The sequence below is a fragment of the Xiphophorus maculatus genome, chromosome 13, assembly GCF_002775205.1.
Source record: "Xiphophorus maculatus strain JP 163 A chromosome 13, X_maculatus-5.0-male, whole genome shotgun sequence".
Taxonomy (NCBI): Eukaryota; Metazoa; Chordata; class Actinopteri; order Cyprinodontiformes; family Poeciliidae; genus Xiphophorus; species Xiphophorus maculatus.
The window spans coordinates 20,766,082-20,785,211 of NC_036455.1; the positions used below are offsets into that span (position 1 = coordinate 20,766,082).

General features: G+C 39.6%; 2 protein-coding genes across 2 annotated transcripts; both read right to left on the minus strand.

The window, feature by feature from the left end:
- Positions 1–1,405: 1,405 nt before the first annotated feature.
- Positions 1,406–5,711, minus strand: LOC102224488 (chromobox protein homolog 3-like). Its single transcript, XM_005802717.3, has 5 exons — positions 5,594–5,711; positions 4,808–4,958; positions 4,469–4,625; positions 4,195–4,289; positions 1,406–1,944 (listed from the first exon to the last, which is right to left on the minus strand). The coding sequence occupies exons 2-5, from the start codon at positions 4,948–4,950 to the stop codon at positions 1,818–1,820; spliced, it is 522 nt and encodes a 173-aa protein (XP_005802774.1). The 5' UTR covers positions 4,951–4,958; positions 5,594–5,711; the 3' UTR covers positions 1,406–1,817.
- A 2,021-nt stretch (positions 5,712–7,732) lies between these two features.
- On the minus strand, positions 7,733–18,201 carry LOC102224238 (nuclear factor erythroid 2-related factor 1). The gene is made up of 5 exons (XM_014470119.2): positions 17,347–18,201; positions 13,962–14,042; positions 12,025–12,129; positions 11,232–11,691; positions 7,733–11,154 (listed from the first exon to the last, which is right to left on the minus strand). The coding sequence occupies exons 1-5, from the start codon at positions 17,839–17,841 to the stop codon at positions 10,394–10,396; spliced, it is 1,902 nt and encodes a 633-aa protein (XP_014325605.1). The 5' UTR covers positions 17,842–18,201; the 3' UTR covers positions 7,733–10,393.
- Between the last annotated feature and the right edge of the window lie 929 nt (positions 18,202–19,130).

Here is a 19,130-nt window from a genome sequence, read left to right on the forward strand (position 1 = left end):
AAATCAGAAAAACGTTTTACGAATCCCAAACATGGGATTTTAAATATTTTAAATATTCTGCTATTAGTTGAGAATAATTTAGTCTAGGTTTGAAGAGTCCAGGTGTTGTAGATTTGAAATTAGAGCAGTTCTTGTGTGACCAAGATAAAAAAAAAACGTGGTGAAATTGCCCTTTTTTTAATTTTCACAAATCACAAACATGGTTCTAAATAATCTGCTATTAGAGCAGAATAATCTAGTCCAAGTTTGAAGAGTCTATGAGTTGTATTTTAGGGACTGGAGCAGTTCTAGTGTGATCCAGATGCAAAAAAGTGGTAAAATCCCAAATGTCCAGACTTTGATCCATCTTGACTGTTAGATTTGTCAGGTTACACACCCATGACGTGAATCTACAACTCAAGACACATTTTAAGAGATACACTATTGGAAGAGATCTGGTAACCATGAAGTCCTTTTGAGTAAACTAAAAAAAGAAAAAAAAAAACAAGTTTAGATGATTTGAGCTCTGTGATAAAGTGATTGGAGGAAACTGCTGTCAACAAATGAGTACACTACAATCATAAAGGAATGGACAGGAAAAATTAAGTAGGCTGTCATTTAAACAGTATTCAATTGGTGCTAAAAAGCCCAAAGTAATCAAATCCCCCCCCCCTTTTTAAAAAAAAATCAAATTCTGACTATCATGTGAATGCTACAATCGTAGCCTCAGCTTCCTGTTTTTACCCAGTAGGACTGCTATGGGACATCTGCTTCAACATTTCAATGCTAAATGCTCTTAGAAAAGGTATTCCAAATACCTTGATTGTTATGATGGGGATATTTGAGCTACTATAACTCATCAATTCAGTTTCATGTCCCCCAATATAAAGCCATTTTCTTTGATTGTTCGTTTTCTTTTTTTTTCATCAAGGTGGTTATGTTAAAAGCGTTGAAAACATTTTAGTGGGTCAAATGCTTACGCCAGTACACCTTGCGCATTTAACCATGTCACATTCCAAGTCACTTAAATACCCCTTTCTGAACTCAGGTTGTTTTCAAATTATCTAATGTGTTTCTTTAGCAGTAAAAAGCACAAAGTCTTAGTAAGAAATTACCTAATTTAAGAACACCACAAGAATCCCAAAAAAGACTGTAAAAGTGATGGAGTTTTAACTGGCCTAAATGCAAAGTTATAAAAGTTTGCACAACATTACACAAGGTGTTGCCACAGAAGGCCCAACAATATGCTCAAAAGTCTAAAGTTCATCTCTTAATGCCGGTTTGGATTTAATACACACAAGCTGCCCTGTAAGAAAAGGTCACAACTAGAGGAAATTACAAAAAGGCATAAAGATTGCCAATTTATTTTCTTGTTCTTGTCATGTATGCATATATAGAAGGGGTCAAAAATAAACAGAACTATAAATATGTACATACAAGTTTTAATTGGAACCTGGGATAGTATTTACACCCCATAAACAAAATGGAATTTCAGAACAACTTGCAGGATAAAACGACAACAAACCAAGCTCAATTAACAGCTTTTAACATTTTTCAAGTAGTCAGAAAAAACATTTGAGAGCAGGCATGAGATGCAAGGTAGCTCCGTCGCGACATGACATTTGGATGAACTCTGTCGCACACATCAGCTGCTCGGTTACTTCACACAGCCATAAAGCTCTCCTCTGCTGCCAAACAAAGTACAAATGTAGAAAACTCTACAAAACAGTCTAAAGGTAGCTAAAATTAAGAGGCAGACCAGGAGGAGGAGTCCAGGTTTTATGGAGAGAGAGAAAAAAAAAATACAAAACATAAACAGTAGAAACCAGAGGGAAGAATTATTGAGCTTCATCCTCTGGACATGAATGCCATGTCAGTCGCTCCTCATAAAAAGCTATGACGACCTGAGGGCAGCGTGTGTTAGCCTCGCGGGCTGGGACTAAATCTGCTTCATCTGAGTCTTTCCTGAGAAAGCAGATAAGGAGAGAGAAAAAAAAAACAAAACATTAAAGTTAGTCAGTGGAGAAAATTTCCACTAATAATAAAAGCAGAGACGGATACAATTCTTTGTCACACAGTTAACAAAAGTCACTAATATCAAGCAATAACACTTTAGAGCTCTTACTGCAGATGATTCTTCAAGGCTAGAAATCAAATTTAGAAGGAAGCTTGATGTTTGTTATCAAGAATTAATCTAAAGCATCTTCAACTGTGTTTGTACCATTTCACACTTATTCATCGTAAATGGTTGCATTAGCAGAACAATTCTAATAAGCACTGAAAAAAAAAAATAAAAACGTTTTGATATTTATAGGAAAAACAAAAACAAAGTGAAAGAAAGAAAAAGGTAAACACTGAGAAAATACAATTGTACACTGGCTGGCATGATTTGGTGCTTCAGATTTAGCACTACACGAAAAAGCTGCGTAGGCCTGTCGCGATAAACGATAAATCCTAAGATAAATTAAAACTATCAATGCCATTTTAATTATCGGCATTATCGTCTCTTCCAGCCTTTTTCTCTTTCTGTTAATGACACTGAATGGAAAAAAGGCTAAACTCCGGTGCTCTCCACTGACCCCCCCCTTCCTCATTTTACTTCGTGTAAAGCCCAGCGCACACGACACGATCTTAGAGCTGTGATTGTCGGCCCATTTTCAAAACCTGACAGTCCACACATCAGCCGACAGAAATCCTAGGTATATCAGTTCGATCGGGTTCGTTCCTGCCGTGTGGTGTCCAACAATGGGCACAAAATAATGGCTACAAGTCCAGTTAACTAATTTTAAAACCGGGCATCAATCAATGCTTTACTACAATCTACCTGCAGTGCATGTGGCTAGTGTCAGCGTAAAGTCCTGACTGAATGAAAATCATTATAACCTATTTACGTCACGTAATGAAGAGCAGCTGAAAAGTTACCGGGTTTATTAACTGCAGTAGCAATTTCGCTCCAACTCCTCCTCTTGTCATTTCTATATTCTTTGCATGTTGAATAAACATTAATGTTGTTTCCACGTATCGTCTCCAATGTCCGCTGGACTTCGGGTTGCGTCGTGTCAGCTGTTTGGGATTCCCCTCCGTAATTTCCCCTCAGAAAACTCAGAGGAGAATCGGAGCTTTCTGATTGGCTACCTGTTACATTCAACAGGTGGAGTTAAAGCTCCCAGTCAGGGAAAACCCCTGATTTAGATCGGAGGCAACGACGATCTACCGTAACACACCACACAATCTTAGAAAGACCAACTTTCTAAGATTGTTGTAAGGGAAAGATAGTAGCAAAAAACCGTGTAGTGTGAACTATTGCATCATGTAGTCGGATGAGCCCATCTTCTCTATTTAAATCTAATTATTACTGAAGGGCAACATAGTACACAGACTTCATAATCTGCACTCTTTTCATTGAATGCAGTATTTATTTCCACTTTGGCTTTATGGTGTTTAGTTTTTTTTCAAGTGCGTTTTTTGTTAATGGAGACTGAGAATCCATTTTATTTTTGTTTTTGGTTGCTTTGTTTATCATTTCCAGTGTTAAATATTCTTTGAAAACAAAGTGTATCTATCTTTGGCAAGAAATCACATGCATTATTACATCATTTTCATTAAATCAGTGTAAAAAGGTCTTCAAACAATATTATCGTTTATCGCAATAATTTGTGAGACAATTAATTGTTCAGCAAAATTTGCTATCGTGACAGGCCTAGAGCTGCGTTACCCTTTAAGGAATCTAGAAAATGTCCAAGCCTAAAGTGGACTGTGATGCACTGAATGGAAAGTGTATTTAAAGAAAAATAAAACTTTTCTACAACATATATGAAATACAGTGATCCCCATATAAATCATAACCAGCCATCCCTTGCAGAAGGGGTTTCCTGCTCCAGTGTCAGTTTTTGCATCTCTGAGCATCTAAATATTTTCAACTATTTCCTCAGCATGTCAATGTTCTGCAGAGGTCTGGTAGTGGACCATCATTTGATTCAGGTGCGATAAACCAGGGAAGAATGAAAACATGCAGAATTCTGGCTCTTGAAATACTCTGGACATCACTGCCTTACAGGAAACAGCCTGGATTCAGAATAGCTCAATTGTATTTTAGAAGATTTGAACATTTTACATCCATACAAACATCTTTGCTTGAGAGCAAAAATTAAAACTTAAAAAAAAAAGTCTTTAAGCAGTCCCTATTGACATTTATAGGAATCCTTAGTAGCTTACCATTTCATCAAGAACATCAACTCCCCACTGCTATCCGTGGCACCAATTATTTTTTCTGGGTTGAGGTTTCTGGCAAAGCCACGTGGCTGCTCAGCCTACAAAACCACAGCATAACATGAGAATGGAACATTTTCTTGCTACTCACATCTTAAAAGAAAATAGTAATGATGAAGTTATGAGTCTTTCACATAGTCCAGCAATAAATCTAGATCATTACACAATGACCACTAACTCAGCTAAAACAATGAATTTTCTATTTTTATTTTAAACAAACCTCAATTTTCTTTGCAGAATCAGTTTCTCCCTCCTCTGTGGAAGCTTTCCTCTTCAAAGCCGTAGGCTTCTCCTTGATGTTCTTCTGCGACTCCAGAAAAGCTGAAATCAGCTCGGGGCAGTCCAAGTTCTCCTCAGGCTCCCAGGTGTTGTCAGCACTAAATGAACAAAGACAGGCAGGGGGGAGGACATTTTATTTTCCAACTCCAAACTTCCATGAACAGGTGCCGAAACCTGAAAGCAAACGTCATCCATCCACGGTAAAGAACGGCAGCACAAACATGCATCCAAATGTACAGCACAACCCCATACCAGAGGTAGTTGTCACGGAGAAACTCACTCAGTAAATCCTTTCCACTTCAGGTAGAACTCCACTTTCCCATTGACGATGCGCTGGTCCATTACTTTTTCCACAACAAACTCCTCCGGCTCCTCCTGAGTCTGCGCTTCCTTCTTAGTTTTGGTGTTTTGTTTCTTGCCCATTTTGTACTCTATAATCAAGGAGGAGGGATTAGCATCACATTATTAGCATCAAGTCGGTTTGATTGATACGTTTATGTACATATATGTAAAACAGCTAGCTTTTTGGTAGCCAGCTACAGATGCTGAAAAGGGGGAGCAAACACAATCTAAATCTGGTTGATATCGTGAGGCCTTCTCCTTCTCCGTGTTGAAATAAACTTGCTAGCATCCGGCGTTAGCTCATTAGCCAGGGAACTCTTGATAGCATTACAAAGGTAAGCCGCTGTGCTAACTTGAGTTAGCTACACGTTTCGCCGATTGACATTTACCGTTAGGTTATAAACTTTTAACATTATATCCGAGTGGAAAATTCAATCATTTCTATACTATGCAATAAATATCACAGCAATGACGCGCTAAAAACACACAAAGGAAGATAGTACAGTGTACCTGCGAAAAGGTACGTCTATTCTTTAGCTAGCCGAATATACAACAATAGTGCAGCGAGCCTTGCCGAGTAATAACACTTAAAGAGTCACTGATAGACATGCAGCCATGCAGAATCAGCATGCATTCTGTAAGTTCACTTTAGTAAAGCGACAAGTTAAAACGAAAAGTGGGAATATGAGCTATTTTTGAAGATAAGTGAAATATGCACACCGACCTTAAACCCAGTTATCCACTTGGGGAGATCTTCTAAACACGCGGTCCACTAAACGAACTCTCAAGTTATAGCGCGAAAAGCCAGATTTAGGTGCTCTACGGCAACCCGGAAGGAAACACGTTCGCTTTCAGGCTCCGCCTTCAAAGGGAGAATTTTAGCCCCTTTTGAGTTCTCCACTATTTATTGTTTTGAGCAGAACTGGGATTGACATTTTATTTTTATTTCACTTTTTTTTTTTGCGTGTTTAAAAACCGAAAGAGAAAAGTTTTAACAGCGGCAGCTTTTATAGGTTTTTAGAAAACAGGTGTTTCTTCTATGTGGGGGAAAAAATAAAGTAAACATAGAAAAACATTCAACATTTTGTGACGTTCCATTTAGTCGGATAAAGCAGACAGAGCAAATGACTTTTGAGATTCGACAAAAAATTCTACACGATTTCCTTCTTATATTTACTTTTATGAATAAAATTTCAACATTTAGGTCATTCATTTGTATTCAACTCTCCTCCCTTAGTTAAACCAGCTTCTCCGGTTGCAGCTGAAAGTTCTTTGACATCTGACTTTACCAGCTTTGTCCCTCGAAATTTAGCCTATTCTTTGCAAAATAGATCAATATCAGTCAGACTTAAAGGTCATATCAGTGGACAGTAAGTTAGCTTTGTGCAGGTTTTGCATTCTTCTCATTGCTCTTGATTGCAGTCACGTTTGTCCTGCCTTTCTTAGGTCTTGCTTTGACCCACCAGCAAGCTGTCCAGGGTATTTCTCCTTTATTGTCAAAAATAAAAAACTTTGCAAAGGGAATATACACTGCCTGGCCAAAATAAAAGTCACCACCTGGATTTAACTAAGCAAATAGGTACAAGCCTCCTATTGGATAAGTACTGCATAGGTGATTATCTTTCAGCTGGCAACAAGTTATTTTACCCCAGCTGATGCAATGAGTAACTCCTCATTTCTTAAACAACCATGGCAAAAGACACATCCTGTGGTCGTGGAAAAGACGTTAGTCTGTTTAAGAAGGGTCCAATCATTGGCATGCATCAAGCAGAGAAAACATCTAAGGAGATTGCAGAAACTACTAGAATTGGGTTAAGAACTGTCCAACGCATCATTAAAAACTGGATGGATGGTGGGGAACCATCGTCTTCCAGGAAGAAATGTGGTCGGAAAAAAATCCTAAATGATCGTGATCGGCGATTACTTAAACGTTTGGTCAAATCAAATCGAAGAAAAACAACAGCAGAACTCAGGAGTATGTTTAATTGTGAACGCAAAAGCATTTCCACGTGCACAATGCGAAGGGAACTCAAGGGGTTGGGATTGAACAGCTGTGTAGCCATAAGAAAACCTCTAATCAGTAAGGCTAACCAGAAAAAAAGGCTTCAGTTTGCTAGGGAGCATAAAGATTGGACTCTGGAGGAATGGAAGAGGGTCATGTGGTCTGATGAGTCCAGATTTACCCTGTTCCAGAGTGATGGGCGCATCAGGGTAAGAAGAGAGGCAGGTGAAGTGATGCACCCATCATGCCTAGTGCCTACTGTACAAGCCTGTGGGGGCAGTGCTGTGATCTGGGGTTGCTGCAGTTGGTCAGGTCTAGGTTCAGCAACATTGTGTGCCCAAAGAATGAGGTCAGCTGACTACCTGAATATACTGAATGACCAGGTTATTCCATCAATGGATTTTGTCTTCCCAAATGGAACGGGCATATTCCAAGATGACAATGCCAGGATTCATCGGGCTCACATTGTGAAAGAGTGGTTCGGGGAGCATGAGACATCTTTTTCACACATGGATTGACCACCACAGAGTCCAGACCTTAACCCCATTGAGAATCGTTGGGATGTGCTGGAGAAGGCTTTGCTCAGTGGTCAGACTCTCCCATCATCAATACAAGATCTTGGTGAAAGATTAATGCAACATTGGATGGAAATAAATCTTGTGCCACTGCAGAAGCTTATTGAAACAATGCCACAGCGAATGCGGACTGTAATCAAAGCTAAAGGCGGTCCAACAAAATATTAGAGAGTGTGACCATTTTTTGGTGGCGACTTTTTTTTTGGCCAGGCAGTGTATTTAAAGTTTCAGTTGCACTGACTTTGAAGTATATCGCTGTTGTGATTTGCTAAGAACAATCAGACAATAAGTTTTTCTTCTTTTTAATCACACAAACTTATTTTCAACAATCACTCTGAAGTCTAGCAAATATGATTTTCAGAAAAAGAACAAATTATAAAAAAGGCATACAAACAGCACAACTTAAAACAAATGACATTATGCACTCCAACTTTTCTTCTTTTTTTTTTTTTTTTAGCCTCTTCTAAAACAACTTTCATGCAATAAATGGTAACATCTCACTTCGTTCTCTGATAATCTCAACAGCAACACCCAATAATAAAGAGCACGGAGAAAATTGGTCTGGTTGCACTGCAAAAACGCAAAATCTTAGCCAATTTTGGTCTAGTTTCTAGTGCAAATATCTTAGCACAGCTGAAATAAGACAAAACTAACTTGCAAGTAACTTTTCAGCAAGATATGAGAGCTTGTTTAAACTCGGTTATCCCTTAATATTGATGAAAAAGTTCTAGTTCCATTGGCAGATTATTTCACTTATAACAAGACATTTTCCCAATGTTATATGTGAAATAATCTGCCAATGAAACAAGTACCTTTTCATCGATATTAAGGGATTGCTCACTTAGAATAAGATCCTGTATCCTGCTGAAAAGTGACTAATAAGATAGTTTTGCTTCATTTCAGATATTTGCACTAGAAACTAGACAAAAAATACTTGACAAGATTTCGTGTTTTTGCTGCGTGGCTTTGACAAAATGATAAATTAACGTGGGGTTGTGTCCAGTACTTATTTATAGGTCACTTTATTACTTGTAGAAAAGAACAGGTACGATTCCTGACAGACAAGCGGAGTTAAAAAAATGTGCCCTCAACATTACCAGAGTGGGTCAGTGTGTTTGATCCAAGGTAAATACTATATAGTGGAAAGTGAAGGAGTGCAAAAACACCTTGTAAGTACTTGACACAACCTCACTGATCATGAAATAAAAATAATAAAACACCCTTTTTGGTTCCTCCAAACCAGTTTGATCAAAGAATAGAAAGTAGAAATAAGGTCAAATCTAATATTAACAGATTAAGCACTTCAGAACAACAAAGCTGGATTTTTGACGGAAGGCAATTTTCCAAATTAGAGACTACTCCAAACATGATACATTTCTCCTCCACACTCATGTGACTATATAAACTGAAGAACCTTTTAATAGAACGACTTCAACATGAATAATTAACAGATAAGACCATGATGGATGACTGGCAAAAACACTTTTGGGTGTGGATGCTGTTACCGAATCAAAGTTAACTATTTACTGCACAAGTGCCTGAAACTGCAGATGAACGACGGTGAAGTAAGCAGATATTTATAAAAATAAACTGCATTTAATACAATTTTGAGACATATTTGCAGCTCACTCGGGGTGGAAGAAAGAGCCAGACTTTCAGAAGACAATCAGAAGATTAAACAGTACAGACACGGTTGAGCTATTGTATCCTTTTGAGTTCGAGTCTGTTGTGGATCCTAAAGTATTGTTCGTATTTTGGAAATCGCTAATCTAAGGATATTCTTTGACTCCATCCCTGCTAATAGTTGAACATTCATTGGAGGGAAAAAAAAAACAAAAAAACTTTGAATATGTCTCACCTATTCTTAAAGAGAAATTTGAATTAGCTGCATTCAGTATCAGCAGGTTCAAATAAAGATCTAAAAGTCCTCCACAGAATGTTAATCAGTGCATTCCCTAGCAACTATTTCTGTAATATGTAATATTGTGTCAAAGCAAAACTTAATGTTTTTTGACCAAAAGTTGATGTTGACAATTTTAGACTTTCTTTTACCTTGTAGCAACATTGATATGTTTTTTTTTAGGGATGAGGTTGAGTATTTTTATGCCAGCACTTAAATTGTTGCAATTGAAAAGGTCAAACCTACATGTCCTCATCTCCAACTGATGTAGATGTTTTATTCGTTCTAGAAACCTTTAAAACTCTTAAAACATGTTTACACCCAACATAACAAAAAAAAACAAAAACAAATTCACACTTTCTTAAAAGCAGATTAAGGCCTCTTTAATCATTGGTTTGCTTTATGTAATCAAAAAGATTGTAGAAAAGAATTACTTTATTATTTTTTTCATTTCAGTTCAAAAGGTTAACCTTTACCTACCCCCTGATGTCTGAAATGTTGGCTGTAAACATTTGGTGGAATTTAAATTTTCTTATCAGTTACATTTTAAGTTATATATATATATAAAAAAGTCTCATGACGCATATAAGAACTTCAAGTTCAAGAACCTCAAGCCATTTATAAATACAATCTTTACCCTCTTACTTCTACTAAATAGGCAAAGTACAAGGCAAACAAACAGAACAACCCTCTTCTTAGAGCTCTAACCAGAATCTGCCATACTTAGCAATAAATGTCCGAGTTCAAATCTTAATAGGCACAAAGAGAGATTGATGCTGTTTCCAGCAGCTAAGCTGTTCCCTTAAACCCTGCTTTGCCCATCTTTAACAAGCAAACAAAAGTCCAGTGTGTAAGCTACTTTTCTTTTCCATAAGAACAGATATTTTTTTTTATTAATTTATGCTCTGAGTCTCTCTTGTTTTTGCAGCTTGTGAAAATTTAGGCTCCCAATGCAATCTTTACAAATGTAAAACCCCAATGATAGGTTTAGTAAAGTTCAGCAATATCCAAAACACCCCCCTAAAGCTCAAGTCTCAGTGAGCAATCTCACTGCTTCTTCTCCTTCTTTCTCTTGTCTGTTTTTTTGCCAGCTGATGTGGCGACAGCGGGCTGTCTGATGGGCTGAACTACGACCCTCCCGTTAGCACCGCACTGCAGGGTAAACCTCTCGGGGTTCAGGGGTCGCCCCGACGCGTCCCTCACCCGAGAGAGGACGTCCCGGGTCAGCTGCTTAAACTGGTGGGCCACAGCGCCCATGGTCTTGGCCGTGAGCCGCTTTTCCCTCAGCAGTCTGTCTCTCTGGGCCTGCAGCCTCTCCACCTCTTCCTGGAGCCCCGTGATGGCGTCCAGCTTACGCTTGCGGCAGTTTTGCGCCGCCAGCTTGTTCTTCCCGCGCCTGCGGATGTCCCTCAGGAGCGTCACCTGATCGGCGGAAAAGCTGTGGCTGTCCAGTACCTCCATGAACTCTTCCACGGGCATGTTGACGATCTGCAGGACGGAGAAGGGGATGAACATGGCGCGGGCGCGCAGCTCGTCGCGGCTCAGCTCCTGTTCCTCCAGCTGGGACCCGCCGTCCTCCTCTGGCTCCTCGGTTTTACATGGCAGCCTTAGGGGTGGCATGCTGAGGAGAGGGGGAGATGAGTAGCTGTGGTCGTGCCACACACTCTCACTCAGATCAACATGTGGCCACATGGCATGGTGGTCCAGTATGCCTTTAGGGGGCTTGGAGTCCACCTCGCTGCTGTAGCCAGTCGCGCCGCCCTCTTCTTCATAGTACGAGCTGGTCGATGAAGACATCTCAGATGAACCTAAAAGAGAGAGAATAAAATAAATGTTGGTACAAATATTAGCAATATATTAGTAACCTAAAAAAAATTTTACTAACCAGGGGAGGCTGGACATCCATAGCTGCTTTCCAAGGAGAGTCCTGAATCGGAGTCCAAGTCCTCAAATGCTCGAGAGTCTAAGCACTCGAGGTAGTTCAGCTGATTGTCTATTGCCTCCAGGCCCAAACCCAGCTGATTGATTTGTTCAAACACAGCCTCATCTAGGCAGCTACCGAGCGCGCTCTGCGATGTCAGATTTCCAGTTAAGTTGCACACCGAGGCAAAGGGCAGCGCAGCGAGGCCCACGGCCATGCCCGGCAAAGAGTCAGAGAGCGAGGAGTTTGTGGACTCCAGTCGCAGGAGGTTTCTATCCCGCTGGCTGACCGTCTGGGAGTCCGTCGGTCCAAACGCCCCGGCGCTGGTCACCATGGCATCATGCAAACTGACGTCCTGGCTGATGGCGCTGCTGATGTCCGAGTCGAGCTCCGAGAGACGATCGGTGACAAGAGAGTCCAGATCCTGCGTTTTGAAAGAGCAAAGAGCAACGTCGTTTACACAGCGTTCCTGCATCTTTTCAGGTCAAACAAAACGAATCAAAATAGGACAAATGGATGGAAAACAGAGGGATAATTGAATGATGGATGGAGAGATTAAGACAAAGCAACAGAGAAAACACTGGAAATATAATTGTTTTTTCCCTAAATACCAAGATTTGGAAAATACACAATTCAAATTCCATTCTCTTCTGGACTGCACAGGAATCTTGTTCAATTTTAAAACTCCTTTCCACAGCATACAGATCAATTTAAACCAAACTCTTGTGTTTTGCACTTGTATTTTGCGAAAACTCACATCAAGATCTGCAACAGAAAGCAAATTGTTCCAGTCGATATCAGCAGCTGGAGGAACAAGATGAAGAACCGGCTCAGGCAGCGTAGTGATGCCTTCAAGCAAACTCTGAAAGAAAAAAGGAAAACAGGCATGAAAGGCTAAACAAAAACCAAATTTCACAAATGAGGTATATTTCATTGCCGTAGATGTAAGATCTCTTTGAATATATATATTTTTTGAAACAAAAATTGCTGCTGTCTGGATTAGCAATTATGGTACTTTTTGCCAACAGAAAACTCGTTGGTCTTCTTCTATAACATATCACAAAAGACATACTGAGAGAAGGCTTTTGGAGAAGAACCATGCCCACAGCATCACAGATCTTCCATCATACTTTACAGGCACATTCACCCTTTGAATCAGTACCTTTGTTGCAGTTCGTTGCAGAAAGGCTTAATCATGGCGTTATCTGACCAAACCACCCTGTTCCAGTTAAACACTCAAGTAGGATTTATCAACTTCGACACATTTACATTTTTGACAAAAGCGCAGAAAACTATTGTCCCTCCTCTGCCTCTGAAAGCAGTTGCTGGTGTATGGATAGAATCAAATGTGTGATAAGGAAACAGTTGGATATTTTTTATTTAATTTCTCTCCTACTGTCTTGTTGTCTGTGCGTGAAAGAAAGATTAACTTGGGTACTTTTCCATCCTTGTTTGTCACAGTTCCACTTGTTTTAAACATTTTAATTATTGCCTTTACTGGAGAGCAAGTTTAGGCTAGCAGCTATTTTCAAGTAGCACTTTCCGGACGTTTTCAAATCAGCATTTGTCTACTTTCCTCTTATTTATGACCTTTAATGAGTCACCTATGTCCATTTTGGTCATAAGATTATACATCAGGAATAAACAAAGTCATGCTTGTCAGCTTTTCCTTGACACCTTGACATAATAGAATATGCTCAGTTTATATTTGCGATATTTGAGATTTTGTAAACTGAAAATTGACATTAAAAAAAAGTTTGGACTTTAAAATGTAATTATATATCTTTACCAGGGGAACCATGGTGGTGCAATGTAATTACTGAACATTGTTTTTAGTAGTGCTTTTGAGCTAATGTATTTTTTTCCGACTCATTACATTTGATTCTTGGTTAAAGTAAAAACACTTTAACAAGACGGAAATGATTTTCCTGTAGATGTGTATGCATTTGCTTGCAAAGTCTGTTTCAGACAGACTTTGCTTGCCGACTTTGTCGTGGGCCCTGCAGCGGGTTTCAGAGGAGCCTTTGACAACACGTCCAGTACTGTTTTAACGGGAAGTGAGCAGAGTCGCCTCAAAGCAGATGAGTCAGGCAGGAAGCACAGGAACAGCGGAGAAATCTGACCCATTTTCCTAACTGAAACACTCCCACACCTATGTTAGGTAACAACATGAACATAATCAGTGCTATTAAGCGAAAATGGGAGAGGCTCTTCGCTAAGTTTTATATGAACTAGAAGCTCCTGTTTATGAATCACGTGAAAATAGAAGTTTGGAAGACTAAAAGAAACTGGAACAACTGGGTAAACTCTGTGGGCAATGAAGCGAAACAGAGCAAACCACAAGACATGTAATCTCAAAATCTAGGATTGTTACTGGTTTTCTGTGAAATGAACCTATTAATGCCACACAATTTTATGAGAGTTCTTTGCCTTAGGTGTTACTTTACCTTACATTTTGCAGAACTTTAGTGCAAAATGTCCTGCAAATTTTGCACTAAAGTCCAAATATGCTTAAATACGCTGTACAAAATTAGTACATCTGTTCAAAGATTACTGCCATATGACGTCTTTTACACAAGTACATCCAACATAGCACGATACTGAGCTGGAGTAACTTAAACTAAGACAAGAACTGTAAGGTATATGCTCCAAAAAATAAAAAGTGCATTAAAAATCACAAAGGAACTGTCATACCTCTTGTTCTAGAGTTGAACTGTGAGCCAGGTGAGTAAGTGGAACTGCTTCCTCCTCTTCTTTAATCTTAACTTCATCCTCCTGGTAGGGAGAATAAGTATAGAGAGAGAGATTAGCAATGAGTAAATTGTAAACTTTGAACTTTGTGTTCGAAAAGAGAGACGCAATCATCTTGTTCGCTGCGACCCAATAAGCCGCCAGAGGTCACAGCATTTTCAGGTTCCCTGATCCCGTTTTAGCCATAGCAGAATGTGGTTCTTGTGTTATGTAACGTTCTAACGATGTCAAGGTCTGTTTTAATAGGCAGTTGTAAAAGTTAGGGCAGCGATGACCTGATGCACTGCCAGTGATGTGAGTTACCAGCTGTTACACACACACACGCACACACACTATAGTTGTTTTCCATGTGCAGTGGGATTGGATGTAAAAGGATAATGATTACTATTTAACTTTCTGCGTCCTTGCTAAAAGCAAAAAGAAAGCAGCCTATTTCTGCTCTGCCTGAACTTGCTGACTTCCTACTCGGTCACTTCTTCAGCTTCAAATAGCTTTGTGACACTTGCCGACTGGAGTCTATGAAAATCCCAGCTGAAGCGTTCTTCTTTAGACAGTAGAGAGCAAAAGGTAATTTAAAAAGCTTTGGAGGTAAAATAAAAGAAATAAAGACATCAACATTGCATTTAGCAGTTCCAAAGGAACTCTATGGGAGGGACAATGTTCAAGAGTAGACCACTGCTATTGTAAGCAAACAGGGTGCGGATCTGATCCTCACTCCTTCACCTCTCCAGGTCCACAGCTGGTGATTAACCCTGAAGAAAGGCGACACTGTTTGTAACATCAACTGTTGCCAGAACATAACCTACACCAAGCAGCTGTTTCTGCTAGAAAGAGCTAGAAAAGCGTCATTAATGGGTGGAGGAATTAAACATGAGGGTTGAGAGTTTTATCTGCGTTACAAAAAGAAGAAAATCTATGAGATGCACTAAGAAATCAGCTGGTTGGCACTGATTAGCTGTTTGGAAACGCATAAATCAGATCCCTTCTTCTATATGTTCCACCATATTAAGAACAAACAAGTCAGAAAGGCAACTACGCTCTTTAGAGAGGAGTTTGTAATCGAGTGAAGATGACTCAATGCTGATGATGCGAGAGACTAAGACCATTGGTAGAAAACAGGATGGCGACAGGGGTATAGAAAAGTTGATCATGGAACATGATGGATTGGGAAATGTTGGCCGCCTTCTAGCATTCTCCAAAGTAAAGAGCAACATTCTTTACGACAGGCACCGATATGAACATTTTGGGCAGACATCAATATCTGATATCAATACTGCCAATAACCAATGTTTGAAACAACCACATCGCTTACATTGCTTCTTTTCTTCAGTTAAACAGCCCATAATGCTTTGCTGCATCACTATCACATGATCAAACAAATACCACATGGCCAACCCACTCCCAAACCCCTCCTGAAACACAAATGGCAAAAAAAAAGGAAATAAATACTTGTTAATTTTGGAAAAGTTATTGGCGATATCGATGTTGATGCCGAAACATCGCAAGTCCCTAACAGAGATTATCGTTTTAGTAATGCTAACCATGCTAATTACTAACATAAAACATCAGCTCTGTAAATATTCAGTTGTTTTAAAATGCCAGTGATGCAATGTTTTATAGCAGCTGCTTTCTCATACACAGTGTGACGTCACCTCTGCTTTTAATATAAATGATTAATATGTGCTAACAGCAGGAAGACTACAAGGAGAACGTTCAGTGCTTTTCTTTTATTTTCTTAGAATGTAGGGCTCAAACAGAAACCCAGAATGATAAATGAGGAAACTAAAAACAAGATTTTTTATCTTGGTTGTGTTATTTAGAGGTATCACATTCCAACTAAAGGCGAAAACACCTAGTGAGAACTGACAGGAGCAGCCTAAGGTTTTCTGCATACTTTTGATGCCTGACTGTCATGTTATCTCCTTTAATGAGTATCTAACTAGACTAGTTGCATTACCAAGGAAGATCTAGCAATTGCAAACCCCTTGCTAAAATTAAAATATTCATCAGTGTGAATATCATAAATATCGGACTTTTGATGAAGCACATGAACTTGTCACCTTTCCATGATGGAGTGAAGTAAAATTGAAAAACAAGAATAAAAAGGTTATGAATATATGCTGCATCGTCTCTGGTTTAAACATGGTCAAAGATTATATAAACCATCCCAAGTATAAAAATACATGCACCATCACTTGTATTTGGTTAAATGTGTTTAGCAAGTTAGCAACTTGCAGATACTCCATTTGCTTTTTGTAGCCCTCTATTAACTTTGTCTAATTCTGGCCAATATTTGCCCACTCTTCTCAGCAAAGGCAGCAGAATTGTTTTTGAATTGGCCTGTTTCAATGTACGTAGCCACCTTTTTTAGGGTTAAAGTCAGATATTTCCAGAAGCTTTATATAATCGCACCCGCTCCAAAAGCAGCATGTTTTTCAGGAATCACTCTACATTTAGTTATGTTCATGTTTCGAACATTTATCTGTTGGTTTGAAGTCAAGTTGAAGAATTCAGAGGTAGTCCTTCTCTCTCTTACTCCATCCTCTTTTTGCGCATCAGGACCAGTGGTAGCAGAAAATGCTCTAATCATGTCGCTACCACTACCATGCTTGACAATTGATGCTGTGTTTTTGAGTTTAATTTCACTACAACGGTCCCCCAGCATCTTCCAGTTTATGAAAGGTTTAAATCTTGGTGGTTTTCTGGTTGCTCCCAAACACATGAAACAGTTTGGTTCAGATGGCTGGACTTGGAGACTACTGGGTAGTCATAACAATTTGAAACATACACTGAAACTGGTGTTGAAATGGATAAAAACAGGGCAGGATTAAGCTTCTGGAGTGGAGCTGACATTGTTTGGACGCTACAAGACCTGCCTGGTTCATCAGCAACTTTCTAAAGGGCATGTCAAAATATTATGTGAGATTTCATGCTTTCTTTTTGAGACATTCTAACTAAAATACAAACCCCATCCTTGATTTTCTCTGCAAACCCCAAGTTCTTGACTTTCACACAGACGAACAACTGTACGTATACTCCAGAAAAGCACTTTAGGTTTGGAAGTGCCTCAAACAAATGAAAAGGAATGTACTCTGTTCCTTATGCCAACGATTTATCACATTCTGTTGTTTCCTTCCTGGTTTACAAGGAAACATAAAAATAATTGACTACATGGGTGGATATTCCCCCTTTCTGAGCCACTGGTTAGTCACGGCATAAGTTTTTAAGTCCTTGTTGATCCCTTTGTTTGTTGTCAGTTAGCCAGCCTATCCCCAAAACATGTTGTTGATTAATAACAATTCCCCCAACGTAATAAGACATTACTTACATTCAGGAAGGCTCCAGCACCACAAGGCCCCTGTCCCAGCTCAGAGTTGGGCTGGCAGTGCACTTCTTGGTCTCTGGCAAGCAGGTGCTCACCGGCATCCGCAGGTTCATTGTCAGTGCTTTCTAACCCTACGCTGGCGTCAGGGTTGTCGCTGGTGGAAGGCCCCGTGGAGGAAACCTGGTGCACCAGCCACGCGTTCAGCTGCGTGTGGAACCGCGGCGAGCCGAGGTTCCTCACCTCATCCAGCAGGCGACGACTGGCGAAGAAGTAGTCCAGTTCGGGGCATTTTGGATGCACTCCGTATCCGTCAAGCGTGTCTCTCAAGACGTGAAAGGGTGTCTGAATGTAGGCTGAGCTTGGACCCAAGTTGATCTCGGTGAGTGGCGGATAGTAGCCGGTAAGGTAGCTGTCGATGTCTACTCGAACTCCAACCAAACTGAGCAAGATAGTCAACTGAATTAGGCCTTCTGTAAAGTATTTTTTCGCGACCTGCATTTTCTAAATACTCCCAAAATACGGGCGCCTATGAAATCCTGACCCGTCAGTTCCTCTATCCCGAGCGGACAAAGGGGGAAAAAAGCTAACAAAAGAGCACGCCTTCCCCTGTCAGACAAAGAGGTCCGCCTGTACCGGTGACAACGTCTAGCTAGCTGTTAGCGTTTAGCTCCAAGACTTAACTACCGGCAAAAAGGCAACTTCACGTCATTAACATACTACAAACTTTAACTTTCCGTGCGTTGCAGCGGATACATTTCTTCCCGACGAGTCCACGCTATCACAAGCCCAAAGTCGTTCGGATAAAAGTGAAAACGAAACATGTAAATAGCTCCAATGCTGTCACTGTAAACTGCTGCAACTCTTTCGTAATTTGCATAGCTCCACGTTGATTGGGCGAAAGCTTTGGCCAGAAGAGAGCGTAATTGGTCAAGCCAACTGTCCATAAATTCAAACCAATAGGAGCAAAGAAAAGTTGTCCACTTGAACAACAAGAAAGTAAGCTTCCATTTAATCGTTTATCATTCATACTTTAATAATTAACCGAACGAGGTGAGCTATGATTTTGATAATGTGTTGATTAATTTTGAATATCTCTAAGTTCTAAGGTGCAAGATTATATTGTTACTTAGGAATTTCAGTGAGGATTTTCTAATTCCCCTTGTACTTGTGCTTTAAACCAACTTTTTAACTTTTTAGCCTCTCTGTTAGTTTTTAATACAAGGTGGTAGTCGAATACGTTCAAACTGTTTACTTAATTTCTTTACAAAGGAGCACAAATGGAAGCAGTAAAATGCCATATAAAAAAAGTATTTACCCCATTACAGAATACGTACTTATGTTTGAAATTCTCAACCACATTTTAAAAATCATATAAGCAGAGTAAATACAAACGGAGCTGTTGATCTGTGTTGCTTACTATCTTACAATCTTGCCTAGTCAACTGAGTCAGTGAAGTTTTCAAATGATGATTTTACTTAAGATAACTAACCAAGCTCTCCACCCAATACACACAAGCCTACATAAATGCTTCCTTGTTAAGGTAAGTTTCAATAGTTATAGTCTAGGATGATTACTGGCTGACAAAATAATGCTAAAAGATCTCAAAACAACATGATGCCCTGATATCAACAAGTTCAAGAACAGATGAGAAACAAATCAGTTGAAATTGATGTGCCTCAAAGGGGTTACAGAGTAATTTACTGAGATTGCGGATGACTGTGGAACCACAGTCATCGTTCAAAAGGAAGAAAACGAGGAAAAGTTCTGAACCCTAATGCAATTGACCA